Consider the following 14594-nt stretch of genomic DNA (forward strand, 5'->3'; position numbering starts at 1 on the left):
TTTGGTGAATCCACGGGGTCGCGTTTATCTTGGGTATATTGTTGAATGTCCAACTTTAGTCATATTCGAAATTCAGGAAAGTAAGTATAATTCTAATTTTAAAGACTACGTCACGGGTACCTGTCACTCTCGGGACCTTTGGCAATCATCATAGCTACAAATACTACGCCTATGGAACACGGCTAAAACCACTAAGTTTTACAATTCAATAATGATTAAAAAACAGAGCATAGACTCGTGAATTGGCTAGAGTATGTCGATATAAGACTTTTTTTAATATATTCGTTTGCTGTCTAGATCGACATTTTAACAAACAACTCAACAAATATAACCCAAAAAAATAATTGTAAATCAATTCAGAAGTCTAGTACAGATCTTCTTCTCAGATGGTTTCGCCACTATGGTCCCCCCTCCTCACAACTCAATTCTGGATGCTCATCATGAAGACTGTTGCATTCTTCAAACTTACATTCTTCTTCTTCAGTCCAAAGTTATTTACAGACTGATACCTGATTAACGTTTCATCCTTAAGGTTTGTGCTTGGAACTCTTCTAATATGCAAATTCAACGTCACTAACTTGGACAAATTCTTGCGTTTTTTGTGATTTTTGTGGTCATCTGACCTGTTTTTATTTGAGTCTGCATTGATACGTACACACCATATAGCTATTAAATAATGTAGTGTAACCATTATATTAAAAAATGATGTCTCCACATTTCACTCACTAACCTGCACTTTGTGCAATTTTCTTTGTAAATAACGTTTTCCAAACACTAATGCCTACCAACTCTCCATACCAGCTGAAGAACACCACGATGTTATCCGACTGCAATAATAACAGCAACATTAGCATTGGAAAGATTAAATTTTGCTCTTCATACGAAAACGTTGTCGAGCTTTTACTGTTAAGAGCTTATTTCGACTTCAATACCTTCAACCCAATGTTAAGATCAAACTTGAAAGAAATTATCAAACAAAAGGCCTTCGAAACGAATCCAGGCAGCAAAGTCGACTTCCCATCGAAACAAACGAATGCCAATACTCTCGAGAGACAAGAAGGGGTCGTAGTATTTTGAAATCGGACCCACTTTGGTTGCCAAGGGCGAACTGCCATTGTTCTATTGTTTTCTGTACGGTTTGTATTAATTGTAAGTACTGATTGATCAAACAAAAAAAAACAAAAGAACCCTCGTATGTTCAAAGAAAATGGTCCCAATAGTCGGCGACTTTTGAGCCCACACGCTTCAACGCGTCAATAGAAGATGAACTAATTCAACTAAAGCAATTTTGCGAAGAAAAAGAGAAATGAACAGGATGCCTGGCCTAGATAAAGTAAGGAAAAAAATAAAAAATTAAAAAAAAAAGTAATCAACAGAAGATATCATAGACCATGAGAAGAAGGGAGGAAAAAAGATATAGGTATTTTAGGGTGTTTTGAAGAAGATCGAAAAATTTAAAGGTATTGTGATGTAATTTCTTGGAATATCAGAATTTTTTTTTAAAAAAAAAGGAAATTTCTGTGTAAACATTTTTCCAGTCCTTTAGCTCTCAGTCGCAACTAACCCAGAGCATGCGAAAAAGTTGGTCCAGCTCGATGTTTTCTAAAAATTTATTTATAAAACATCTGATTGTTTGATTTTTTTTCAAATAAATGTGATTTATTCTAAGGCGTTGAGAAGAAAGGATCTTGTGGTCCTAACAAAGTCCCTTGTTTGGTTATGCGAGCGTACATGCTTTGGTTAAACCCAAGCCTCTTATTTTTAACTTAGCCCTAGCAACAAACCGGGGAGCTTTCGACATATCGCTGCATGAGTATATGAGTATTTTCAGCCAAATGAAACACTTGGTAACCCACAAACAACTTTAAAGGTCGAAACACCATCTGTATTTTGCTTGCTGTACAGAAATCACTGCTAATGCTTTGGACGACGGTAGACCGGTAGATGTGCTATAGGTACTTTTCAAAAGCCTTTGGCCGGATGGAACACACTGTACGGCTCCCTAAACTGAGGGATTTTGTGATGATCCGGTGGCATTCATAAAGTCATATCTATATAGAATATAGTATGTGGAGTTTCGCGGTTACTCATCGCTTAGGTTCATGTCTAGGAGCGGCGTTCCCCAGGTCAAATTTTACTCTTTGCTAATGATGTGAAATTGATGATAATTGATAGTGTGGTCGATTTGTCTGTCTCTGTAAAATGATTTGGAGATTATTGTTCTTAGCGTACTTCTAATAACCTATCCCTGAATATAGATAAATGTTTCGCAATGAAATTTTTAAACAAAACTGATACTATAACTATAAGGGTGTAACGTTTGACTCAGGTGCAGTCAAAATGCTGGGAACATACTTTAAAACTGTTATACTATAGTTAAATGCACTCGAATGTAGAGTGCAACAGTGTAAGCAACCAATATTTGGCAAGTACACCACAAACGTACGGAGAAAGTTTTTGAAATTTTTACTCGGCTGCCACAGAATGATTTATTACTAATGTTCAAGGTTCCTTCACTGTTGAATCGTAAGAGTTACATTTCAGTTTTAATATAAACTTTGCAATTCATTAGCGGATTGCCCTGAGCCAGCTTTTATGTTCCTTCAAGGACTGTTAGCGCATCACCTGTATTTCACCTAGTACCTCCAAGAACCATTTGTTTGATCAAAGATCCTCTCTATCAGTTGATGAAGTTATTGAATGACTTCTGGAATAATATTGACGTTTTTATCGTAGTTTACCACATTAATTAAACAAAAATTTGAAATACTATAATGGATTGTATGTTTAACTATTACTTTGCTTGAGTGAATATAGTTGAATACTTATTACAGTTATAGTTTATAGTTCTTAAGATGAAATTGTTTTCTAAATTGATGTTTATCTGTTAGACAATAAAGATCATTATTATTATTTAAAACGCCCTCGAACATGTCCAGGCTTCAGGCTTCCGCGCGCTGCCCTTTCAGACCCACCTCCAATCGGCAGGTACAAAAGGCATACGGGGCGCAGCGCCCACCATCATCAGCACCATCACGCCAGGTGTCGAAGAACAATTACAGATTCGTCGTAGGGACGGCTCCGTCCCTTAATTGAATCCGCGGCGAAGGGCCTAGAGGAACTGGGGCGAGTACGGTCCTGGGAAAGTCGTTATCTGACACCGGCCGACCGGTGGTGGTGTGTTTGTCAGGCTTGGCATCTGCTTGGCCCTATACGGGGGCGCGTGCTCCATTTTACACCCCCGTGGTACCTAATGCGATATCGAATTGCCTCACGGTCGTGAAATTTAACAGTTGCCGGACGGTGTCTGGTTATTTAATCTCGTTTTTGTTGGGGATTACAAACAAGATCTCGGTTTGATATCGCGGCGGTTGTCTATTGTACAGGGTGATTCAGACTCGGCCTGAGCATAGATTTCAACGAACAAACGATACTTGCTTTATAGTTATGTGCCTAGGTTGTCTTGTTTTCAATGATACAGGGCTGAATTTTTAACGCCTTGTTGCCAAAATACAGGTCGCCAAGATGTGCTACACCTATAGTCTATTTGAGGAATCTTCTGCCATAGGCAATATTATGCAATTTAAACCAAATACTCCCTCTTAAGCATTAGAAAAACTTTTAATAATAATCTATTACTTACACTATGTTAATAAAATATATCACAAATTCGTTAACAGATGTAAATTTCCTTTTGACGAGTTCCATGCAGAAACAGTATCTACAAGTAACATGTCCCTTTTGCCATCTTCTGGTTTAAACCAGTTCAAGTTTGCAGAATGCCCTGCTGTTTATGTAGGCAGGCGTGTTTTGTGTGCTGTCAAAAAAAATTAATTGCATAAAATTTTATGTACAGTGCTGCAAAACACTTGAAATGTTGACGACGGCTTATGGTGAATATACTTTGGACCAAAAAATGTTTATAAGCTGCTCCAAGACGGCCTAGAAGCAAGTCAAAAACTGATGAAAGCGTTCAAGAAGTGAAACAAATGATGTTGAAAAATCGTCGAATCACTATTAGAGAAGTGGCTAAAGACGTCGGCATCTCTATCGACTCCATTTAATGTTTTCCGAAATTTTGGGGCTAGAAACCTACAAAATTTGTTCCGAAACTGGTTAATTTTGAACAAAAGGACCATCGAACGAGCATCGCGGTTCAACGACATCAATAATGATCCTGATATGCTCAAGAAGTTCATAACTGTCGTCACAATGGAAGAACTTAGAATCACCAAGACCGAAAAAAGCACTTCAAGTTGGACCAAATGTCAAGATTTTTCTTACTGTTTTCTTCGATTATCGTACATCGTTCATCAAGAGTTCTTACCACAAGATGGCACGGTCAATAAAGAGTATTACCTTGAAGTTATGCGCGGTTTGTGACAAGCAATACGAAGAAAACGTTCGGAATTATGGTAAAACATTCATTATGATAATGCACCTGCGCACTCATCGTTGAGTGTGTCTAAGTTTTTGGTCAAAAACAAAACCACAATCATCATATTCACCGGATATGCCCTCATCCGACCTTTTCCTGTTTTAAAAACTCAACAAATTCATGAAAGGAAGGAGGTTTGGAACGATTGAGGATACAAAGAAAAAATCGCTGGAAGAACCCACTTATAACGGAAAGTGCTTCCAGGATTGGATTATAATAAATAAATAAATAAAAAAAAAATACTTTTCGATAAAACTTAAGTCATGTTACTTTTTTATTGTGTTGTTTTTATTTTATTAAACTTTATATAAAAGGTAAATTATAAAAAATCGTAATATTCTTCGTCATCTCCTCTTGACGATATAATTAGTCATGAATCCTACATTATCTTCACTTCCTTAATGACATACTGGACTGCGTCTCGCCAGTTCTCTGATCAAACAATAGTTTCATTTTGAACATCGTGTGGTGTCTTGCTACTTGCGGCCATATGGGTTCCGTATGATTTAATTGAAAACGATATAGCGGTATGCATATATTGCACTACCTATTTCATAATATGACGTTATGTAAATTTGCTAAACCCAAAAGTTTGCCAAATTATCTTCAAATCTTTTAAAAATCCCTTCCACTACGGACGATTCTATGGCTACGTAAAGCTTTTCCTGAAGGCATCTTATTACCCGTGAAAGCTTGGCGAGCACTGATGGATATATTTTCGATACTATATAAAATATATAACTATATAACCTTCATTAATCCACGTTTGAGAAGGTACAACACGAAAAGATGATGCAAGTATTGAAAATTACTGGAATGGATGACAAGGATATTAGAATCATAGGAAACTTATACTGAAATCAAGCAGCTATCATCAGTCTGATACAGATAAGCAATACAACTTGGCGTTAGACTGAATTCTTTCTCCTTTCATCTTCAACTTGAACTCGGAGGAAATATTCGCTACAGCCTTGGAAAATATTGTCAATGGAATTCTACTGAACGGAGAACGTATTAACAACATTCGATATGCAGACGACACTGCTGTATTCGCTGATAGTTTGAACAGCTTGCAAAATTTAATGAACAGGATAAACAACGCCAGTGACCAATATGGCCTAAGCATGAACAACCAAGTTCATGATAATAACTAAACAAAATATCCAAAACTGTCAACTGTTTATTAGAGAGAGATCAGTGGAACGGGTTCCTAAGTTCTCTTATATGGGAACGACAATTAATGAAAAATGGGATCACTCTAAAGATATTAAGTGCAGAATAGAAAAAGCAAGACAAGTTTTTATCAAAAGGTCAAAGCTTTTTAAAAGCCACAATCTAGACGTGAACATTAAAATCAGACTCTTAAGACACTCCTCTACGGGGTGGAGTCGTGGGCACTGACCGAGGCAACACAAAAAAGGCTGGAAACTTTACCGAAGAATTCTGAGGATCTCATGGCTGGACAGAGTATCAAATGAGTCAGTGCTGGAGAGAATGAACAAGGAAAAGGAAGTAACAAGCACTATAAAGAGAAGAAAACTTGAGTACTTAGGCCATGGCCATATAATGCGAAACGACAGCAAATACCACCTTCTCAAAGAAATACTCCAAGGAAAAGTTTACGGTAAGAGAGGATTTGGAAGACGAAGAATATCATGGTTGAAGAACTTAACTAACCAAAACAACCACTGAATTATTAAGAGCAGCCTTGAACAACGAATAGGCACCTGAAGAAGAAGAATCCACGTGTCATTATGATAAAAGATTTTCTTCTGTTTATTTCAATATACTGATTTTACTTCTCTAGTATTTTTGTCGTCGGCAAACAGCAAACGCTAAGAACAGATCGTCTCGTTTTTCAAACACGTTTAAAGTTGCATCAACCGTGAGACGTCCCGTATCCAAGATCTCGCGGGGCAGGTGTTTCAATTGCCTCGAGACACTTTCTTTGTCCGAAACGATTAAACCAAGTAGGGAGCAGTGCCGCAGATTTCGTAACCCGCGAGTTGGCATCGCTGGAGCGGAAACGGCGGTTTCGGGGTACGACTTCCTGGCCACGAGCCGACCAAGTTCTTCTTCGTCATTCTTATTCGCCCTCGTGGCCATTGAGCGGCGCGCGTTGAACGGTGTTTCCTGTGCGCGCATTTTTTTTGTCCTCAGGCGGGGGCCATCCGCGTTATTCGTATCGCGTATTGAATAAAAAAAAAGACAATGGGAGACGTATCCGGCATTCCGGGCGGCTTATCCCCTCGATCGCGCGCGGCGTGTGCTGAAACCCAATCATCTTCTTCCCGTTCTCGCGTATTACGCCACCCGTTTCCGTCCCCTATATATACAGGATCGCTCACTATTGCGGGATTCTGTTATATCTCCAAAATAGGTTACTTGATATGAATGTGAATGTGCATTGAATGAAAATACTTGTTAATTTTTTTCAAAGAAACTTCCACAGGCTACTGTAATACTTTTTATAAAACTTCTGGATTCTTCCTGCGTCGGTTTTTGTTGAGTCGACCTTGCTGACGTTTCGCCAATCATCCTGTTGCCTTCTTCAGAGTTTGACTGAAACTGGATCTCATTTTACTCTGTACCTGCTTTTATATTGTTTGGTCGAAGATGTTGAGAGATTTTGGACAGGTGGTAAATCTTTGAGGTCAGTGATGTTTTGAATGTAAGGAATGTCTGAATGTAAGTGTGGGATTGCTTTCGGTTTTATTGCTATTAGAAGGTTGTGGTGAAGTGTATTTTGGGATGGAACGCTTAATATCTTTAATGTGGAAATTATTAGAGAGACGAGCAGAGGTAAGGTGTTTTCATTCTGGGTTCAGTAAGAGCAAGAGAGTAAGCAAGAGAGTTGATAACCGATGATTTTTAGGCCGGATGGTGATGTGACAATGCATTAAGATATCGGTCTGTGTGCGTAGGTTTTTTGTAAACATAATGACCCAGGTCTGATTTTCTAATGACAAAATGTTATGTTGTGTTATGTTAGGGTGTATAGAGTTTAAATGTCTAAGAAAATCTACAAGAGATTCCTGACCATGAGGCCAAATAACAATGGTATCATCGACGTAGCGTTTCAATAATTTTGGTTTTAGATGGAAGGTGTCGAGAGCTTTCTTTTCAAAGGTTTCCATAAATATATTCGCGATGACTGGTGATAATGGAGAACCCATAGCTGTTCCCGACGTTTGTTCAAAAATTTGACCCTTATAAGAAAAATACGTTTGGTTCCAGATTCTCAGATTTAATTCTGAAATGATGGTGAGAGTTTCACGAATAGGAACTTTAGTAAAGGGTTCTTCTCTATCAGACTCCGTAAAAAAATCTGCCACCCCTCATGACTCTAAAATTCCTCATCTCTACGGGCTCCCAAAGATTCACAAACCAGGATTACCCCAGTCGGCCTATTGTTAGCACCATTGGTTCTCCAATATATTCTCTAGCGAAACATCTAGCTACCTTATTAAAATCCTTTACAGGGAAAACTGACAGTTTCGTACTTAATTCCTTTCACTTCACTGAACCAATAAAAAGCATTACATTAGATATACAAGATATTCTGGTTGGTCTCGACGTAGAATGCCTCTTTACTAAAGTTCCTATTCCTGAAACTCTCACCATCATTTCAGATATATTAAAATCCGAGAATCTGGAACCAAATTAAAAAATGCTTGTCTGGAACATATTTTTCTTATAACGGTCAAATTTTTGAACAAACGTCGGGAACAGCTATAGATTCTCCACCATCACCAGTCATAGTTAATGTATTTATGGAAGGAAGCCTTTGAGAAGAAAGTTCTAGACACCTTCCATCTAAAACCAAAATTATGAAAACGTTAAGTCCATGATACTTTTGTTATTTGGCCTCATGGTCAGGAATCCCTAGTAAATTTTCTTGGACATTTAAACTACATCGTAACATACGTTTTACCATTGAAATAGAAACTAACAACAACCTCACATTCTTAGATATTCTCTTATCAATAGAAACTCAGACCTAACATTGGGTCATTGTGTTTACAGAAAACCTACGCACACAGACCGAAATCTTAATGCATTGTCACATCACTATCCGGCCCAAAAATCATCAGTTTTAAACTCTCTTGTTTACAGAGCCTTAAAACTATCTCAGCCCGACTCATTGAACCCAGAATGAAAACACCTTACCTCTGCTCTTCTCTCTAATAATATTCAAATTGAAGATATTAAGCGTTCCATCACAAAATACACTTCACCTTCCAATAGCAATGAAGCCGAAAGCAATCCCATACTTGCCACTGTTGTCCTTCCTTACATTCAAAATATCACTGACCACATATCAAAAGTTCTAAAGAAGTATAACGTTAAAACCAGATTTACCACTTGCCACAGAAATATAACATCAAAATCAGACTTACTACTTGTCCAAAAATCTCTCAACATCTTCGATCCGTCAAAGACAAAATTCCATTTGAGATGCCAGGAGTTTACAGCATTCCATGCGTATGCGGCAAATGGAGAGACCGCAACTAGGCTCAAAGAACATTAAAGAGCCTTAAGACTAAGACAAATAAACGCAAATTACCAAACACAATCACGAAACCGGACATAAAATTTTATTCGATAACACTAAAATTCTTTCATGTAATCAATTCTTCTACCAACGAAAAATGCCAGAGTCTATAGAAATCTATAAGCAACCTAACAATCTTAACCGCGACTCAGATCTTTACCTGTCGCCAATATGGGAATCAGTCATCCGAGACTGTGTTTATGCCCCGCTCCTCATACAATATAAAAGCAGGTAGAGACTAAATTCCAAGCCAGTTTCAGTCAAGCTCTGAAGAAGTCGAGTCAACAAAAACCGACGCAGGAGAAATCCAGAAGTTTTATAAAAAGTAAAAAGAAAGTACTTGTCATTGAATAAATATCTCACAGCACCTAAATTTCTTATCTTAAATGGAACCCCCGGTATAAAATTTGGATTTCTGGAAAATTTTCATGGTTAGGTTCCTTAAGATTTTCCTGTACTTAATCCAAATAATTTCTTAGATATCTTGATTAATTTAAAAATTTTGAGAGATAAGAATATCGTCCTTTCGCTCACAGGGTGTCCAAATATCATTTTTTCGAATGTTATTGCATGGTGCCATGCAAAATTTAATTCTAGATAGATTATTGATTATGTCGTTATGTACAATCAGTTTCTAGTTACGCTCTTTTCAAAGTTTTTTTTTCGTTTTGCATAAATAATAATGCAAAATAATACTGCATTCATTAGATATGTTTTTTCTTATAAGTATTACACGGTTTACTTTTTATCATTTATTTTCTCTTTTAATTCGATGTTTGGCAGACACCGAGATAATTTTGTACGGATTAATTAGCACATGAAATCAAAACAGGAAACTTTAACTTCAAAGAAAGGGATAAAAACTTGGAACGCGAGAAACAAGAAATACAAGCACTTAAACTCTAGTATTATTCACAATTAACACAATTCAATAATGCATCTCTCTTTTGTAAGGGCCATAAGCAGTACCTAGACTAGTTCTTTTATACGGTGAGTGGAAAATCCAAGGACTACAAGCAGGGACAACTACAAGGTCAGTTCCAGAGTTCCTTAACTATTCTGAAGTAAATAAAACCAAGAAAACAACAAAATTAGAGATTTCTCATCAGTCAAAACCTTTTTAAAAAACAAACAAATCACCGAATTTATAAAAGTAAATTTTCCAAAATGTTGCCTTTTTTCGTTTAACGATTTCGTAAACAATTGAAAAAGTTCTTTTTTCCCACTTTCAATGAGGCAAACACAATTTTTGATAATATTTCTCTAAACCTTACAAAAGTACTTAAATAAACACCCCGTAGATATATAACTGGTCTCGTAGAATAAGTTTAATAACAAAATATGGCAAACAATATTTTAAGAAAAACATTTTCGCGAAACTTGTGGTTCCAACGCGTACACATAGGTTGTTTCCTCGCCATTTTCGACGATTTATATTCAATTGCGGCTTTGTTTGTTTTCTACCACCTGCCGTCGCCGGTAGGTATCCCTGAGGGTTCTTAATTTTGATTGTGTGCGTGTGTGTGTGTGTGTCTGCGTTTGCTCTATAAGCACCGGCACGTGGTCCGCCATATGTTTTCCCTCGCGAGCATTTGGCAAACAAAACAAACCGCTCTGTAGACGGGGGTTCGGCGCGCCCGGAAGTTTGTTCCTTTCGGGGTTGGATTCCGCCAGTTGGCGACCCCGTTTGTGTAAATATTTTCCGTCGCTTGTCGGTTTAACGTAATTAGCAGCAAACACTGCGACTGCGCTACTTCAATTACGCCATTTTCACCCACATTTCGACCCTGTTTATTGTCTTATTTCAACGAAAGAAAAAATTAAGTTTACATGCCCTTGAAAAAATGCGATGACAGTTTGCGTTCGACAATTCTTTTTCTTCTCTCCGTGTTCTGTGCCTTATAATTAATAAATAATGTCGCATAAACATAATATCAAACTACCCGCGACTATGCGGACGTAAAACGCATGAATCGACGCGATATTTAAAGACAGGTGGCGCGCACGTGCGTCGACGACAGGTGGAAACCGTGAAGTTACGATTTTATTACATCCCAACGCAAGGTGCGTCCTTATCGATAGCAAATTATTCTCGTAAAACTCACCACGTTGACGAAGTCTTGAAACGTTATTGCTGGGGTGGTCGCCACCCGCGCTTTCTCCATCAAAATTTGCCGTTTGCCTGTGTTCACTCGCTCCCGGAACTCCGGATGATCCAGCGCGCTCAAGAAGTCTGGCCATGGAATCTCCCCGAAACCTTCCGGATCAAACTGGAACGACATGTTTGGCCCACGATCGAGTTTTTCTATTCGTTCACTCACCCTATCGAAAAACTGCCTCCATTGCTGAAAATACGACAAAAGTTACACTGGCGCTTATACTTTTACGTCAAAAACCGCATGGCGTCACGGAACAGTAAACGTCCTAGTTCGAGTGAAAATTCAATACGCAAGCTTTGCAAAGGCACCTACGAGATTGGGTTTCTAATCAAAACGCAAGTCAAGCTTGAGTACAGTTTTTCATTTTATCACGTTTCCGACACCTACATCTCGCAATAGGTCCCTCCTGATTTCAGCGTCGTCACCTTCGCTCCCCAATTCTGTGTGGTCAGTGTCGTAGTGATCCAGGGGTTCGTTGCCCGCAAAAGAAACGAACGAGCCGGTTATGGTGGCTATGTGGCCCGGTTCGATGCCAGATTCCTCGGACTGCGCATGCGCCAACGCGGTGCTATAAAATTGGGCGGCAGATGGCGACAGGCGGTGCGGCCAGGCGCGATGTGATAGCATCGCATGCGGACGGCTAGAAATTCAACAGCACGGATTTCAATATTCGCGCGAAAACACTAATGACCGCTTAAAACTACAGGTTCCGTTCGGTACATAAGATTATTGTCGTACACTTCATAAATAAATGTTGGATTTGCGCCACCTCGCGGTCGGGGGTGAAACTAGACCCGTTGTTAAGGGTTTTAAGCACGGTTTACACCTAAAATTTAATGTCGTGGTACTACAAAAGTAAGGTCAAATCTATGTAGGTACCCTCTAACTATTTTTCTATGCGCTGTAGGCTTGAGATACACGTAACGTCAAAATAATGTTTAGGAATTTGTATTTATGTCTATTTCCTTTATTGTTTTATGAGTCACATTTTTATTAGAACCTTGTATATTTTACATGAACTGTTTTTTTTTAATACATCAATTTTGTTACTTTATTAGCAGCTGCCGAGAATAATTTAATTTAGCACAAACTACCTACCTGTTTCTAAGTACTTCGTAGAAGGATTGAAAATTTTACAAAACCAATTGCTACAACATCGTGATGAAAACTTCCTTTATCTCGCAATGTGACCAACAGAGTCGGATAAAACAAACCGAAAATCGAAAACATTCGCGTTCGAAAATTAAACCACGGGCTAGACAATAACAAAACAGGTCAATCACGTCTGTGTCGACATAGTTTCACTTTCCTTTCCGGACACTGATTTTCAGCGCATGATTCTGCGCGAAAAACATACGATATAAACACGAGGTCGCCCTCCCGAAGGGGATGCAGGCATTTCTCACTGAGGAAAATTTAAAAATCCATAATTTCTATCGATTTTCATTGTTTTAAAAATTGCGCGTTCACTTCCACGATGGTATGCAACCGTACGATCTCTGCGGCGTATTGGTGGTTGCCAAAACATGGGAAAAGTTTGTAAATAGAATGTTAAATATGCCTTATTAATTAAATTGTTTTAATAAATTGGTGCAGAATGTATGTGGATTATGGTATTAATTAAATACAAATGGTTTTTAATAGGAAAGGATAAATTTTTGTATTCTGTGCCATCAAATTGGCGACACTGAGTGAAGTGGAGGGGATTGAAGTTTACCTTCGTTAGTGCATGCTGCGAAATATTCTTTTTATAAAGATCCACTTTGTTGAATGGGTGTTTGAGGTGAGTAATGTTACAAAATTTTAAATTGTTAAAAATTTTGGAAAATATTATTTGAATATTCCTGGTCATTAAATATTTGAGGATTTGTTAAAAAAAAAAAGGCATAAAGAAATGGGATGGGCGAGATATTTACGGATTTTTGATTGTATAAAGCCTTGTACTCTGGGCAAGGAGTTTTTGTGAAACGTTTCATAAAACTCTTAATCGTTCAAGGCAATATGAATACCATGTTTAATCCCAGATGGCACCAATCGTTTGCCTTTCTGATTCATGGCAAGGTTACATCATTAAATTTCGAGGTTAGCAATGGCGTGTTTAACATTTTTAATTTTCGTTATAGGTTAATTTATCGTCATGGTGAACGGCAGGATACCGTCAGTATGTTCTAAAACATACATAACGCCAAGGCGGCCTTATGAAAAGGCGCGTTTGGACCAAGAATTAAAAATTATTGGCGCCTTCGGGCTTCGTAACAAACGTGAAGTGTGGAGAGTAAAACTAACCCTGGCCAAAATCCGTAAAGCTGCCCGTGAGCTGCTTACTTTGGAAGAAAAAGACCCCAAGAGGTTGTTCGAAGGTATTTTTCATATTTTAGTTACTGTTGTGCGTGCACCCCTTCGCCACGCTCCAGTGAGTTATTATGCTTATTAGGAGTGCCAAATTTATTTGAATACGGGGAAGATTATGTCCAGCTAGGAAACAGACTACAGCCAATTTCATGACTTTGTCTGTGCCGAAAGTTTGGATACATTTAATTTTATAATGCACATTTGTTTATAGATTTCTTCTTTTGCTTTAAAAGTTTACTTTTTCAGGCAATGCGTTGTTGCGTCGGTTGGTGCGAATAGGTGTGCTAGATGAAAACAGAATGAAGCTCGATTATGTCTTGGGTTTGAAAATTGAGGATTTCTTAGAGAGACGGCTGCAGACTCAAGTGTTCAAACTGGGACTGGCGAAATCGATCCATCACGCTCGAGTGCTGATTAGGCAAAGACATATCCGGTAATGATTTGGTGATTTGGTTGTAATCATACAGGCCACTTAGTTGAACAACTAATGCCTAGAAATTTTTGCCTCGTTTGGTGTCCGATTGAGACAGGTAAAAATTGAGTAGTGAAAATGTGTGTACCGAGTCTAGAGTCACTAGTTAAGTTACGTAATGCTTAAAATAGTGCTAAAGATACTCGCAGAGGAATGATACCAACTTATGCCCCATCTGAGTTAATTGTAATTCAGATGGGTACCTTGTGAGGCGACACTGGAATTTTAACCCTAGTCACTTTTGAAGTAAACTAATTGGTTAATTTTTCTGGCAGGGTTCGGAAGCAAGTGGTTAATATTCCATCGTTCATTGTACGATTGGACTCGCAAAAGCACATTGACTTCTCCCTGAAGTCGCCATTTGGTGGTGGTAGGGCTGGACGTGTCAAGAGGAAGAACCTTCGCAAGGGAGCCAGTGGTGGCGGCGGCGAAGAAGAGGAAGATTAATTTATTATTAATCTTGTTAATAAATTCTAAAAATTAAATCATTTGGTTTATTCATTTAAATAAAACTTAATCTTGTTAATACGAACACGTGATTGGATCTTATTCTGCGCTTAAAATTTTGATTCATTTCGCAACTTCATTTAAAGCAGTGAATTTTTTCCCACAAAAGTA

The 14594-nt window shown here is 38.2% G+C and overlaps 2 protein-coding genes across 3 annotated transcripts in view; one reads left to right on the top strand and one right to left on the bottom strand.

The window, feature by feature from the left end:
• The window catches only part of LOC132700159 (protein rhomboid-like), a 152754-nt gene extending 140255 nt beyond the window's left edge, over nt 1-12499 (bottom strand). Inside the window, exons 1-4 of the mRNA XM_060667320.1 lie at nt 12251-12499; nt 11540-11792; nt 11315-11338; nt 11099-11263 (exon numbers count right to left, since the gene is read on the bottom strand). Coding sequence (XP_060523303.1) covers nt 11099-11263; nt 11315-11338; nt 11540-11779 — 429 coding nt within the window. The 5' untranslated portion in view covers nt 11780-11792; nt 12251-12499. The remainder of the gene's footprint in view (nt 1-11098; nt 11264-11314; nt 11339-11539; nt 11793-12250) is intronic.
• Nucleotides 12500-12813: 314 nt separating this feature from the next.
• LOC132699232 (small ribosomal subunit protein uS4) lies at nt 12814-14461 on the top strand. Of its 2 annotated transcripts, none has more exons than XR_009618484.1 (4): nt 12814-12935; nt 13276-13512; nt 13751-14034; nt 14252-14461. XR_009618484.1 is itself a non-coding variant. In XM_060665837.1 (4 exons), exons 2-4 carry the CDS (start codon nt 13290-13292, stop codon nt 14421-14423), a joined length of 582 nt encoding a protein of 193 aa, XP_060521820.1. In that variant the 5' UTR covers nt 12814-12935; nt 13276-13289; the 3' UTR covers nt 14424-14461. The 2 variants fall into 2 exon arrangements, 1 of the variants encoding a protein (XP_060521820.1); XM_060665837.1 differs by having other exon boundaries at nt 13751-13937.
• The last annotated feature ends 133 nt before the right edge of the window (nt 14462-14594 follow it).

Source organism: Cylas formicarius, unplaced genomic scaffold (genome assembly GCF_029955315.1).
Source record: "Cylas formicarius isolate icCylForm1 unplaced genomic scaffold, icCylForm1.1 PGA_scaffold_3__17_contigs__length_32017465, whole genome shotgun sequence".
Classification (NCBI taxonomy): domain Eukaryota; kingdom Metazoa; phylum Arthropoda; class Insecta; order Coleoptera; family Brentidae; genus Cylas; species Cylas formicarius.

Excerpts from the sequence above, each read along its gene's own strand:
- LOC132699232 (XM_060665837.1), top strand. The coding sequence starts at position 13,290 with ATGGTGAACGGCAGGATACCGTCAGTATGTTCTAAAACATACATAACG. Across the intron at positions 13,513-13,750 it reads CCCCAAGAGGTTGTTCGAAG|GCAATGCGTTGTTGCGTCGG; the intron begins GTATTTTTCATA and ends TTACTTTTTCAG. Across the intron at positions 13,938-14,251 it reads ATTAGGCAAAGACATATCCG|GGTTCGGAAGCAAGTGGTTA; the intron begins GTAATGATTTGG and ends TTTTTCTGGCAG.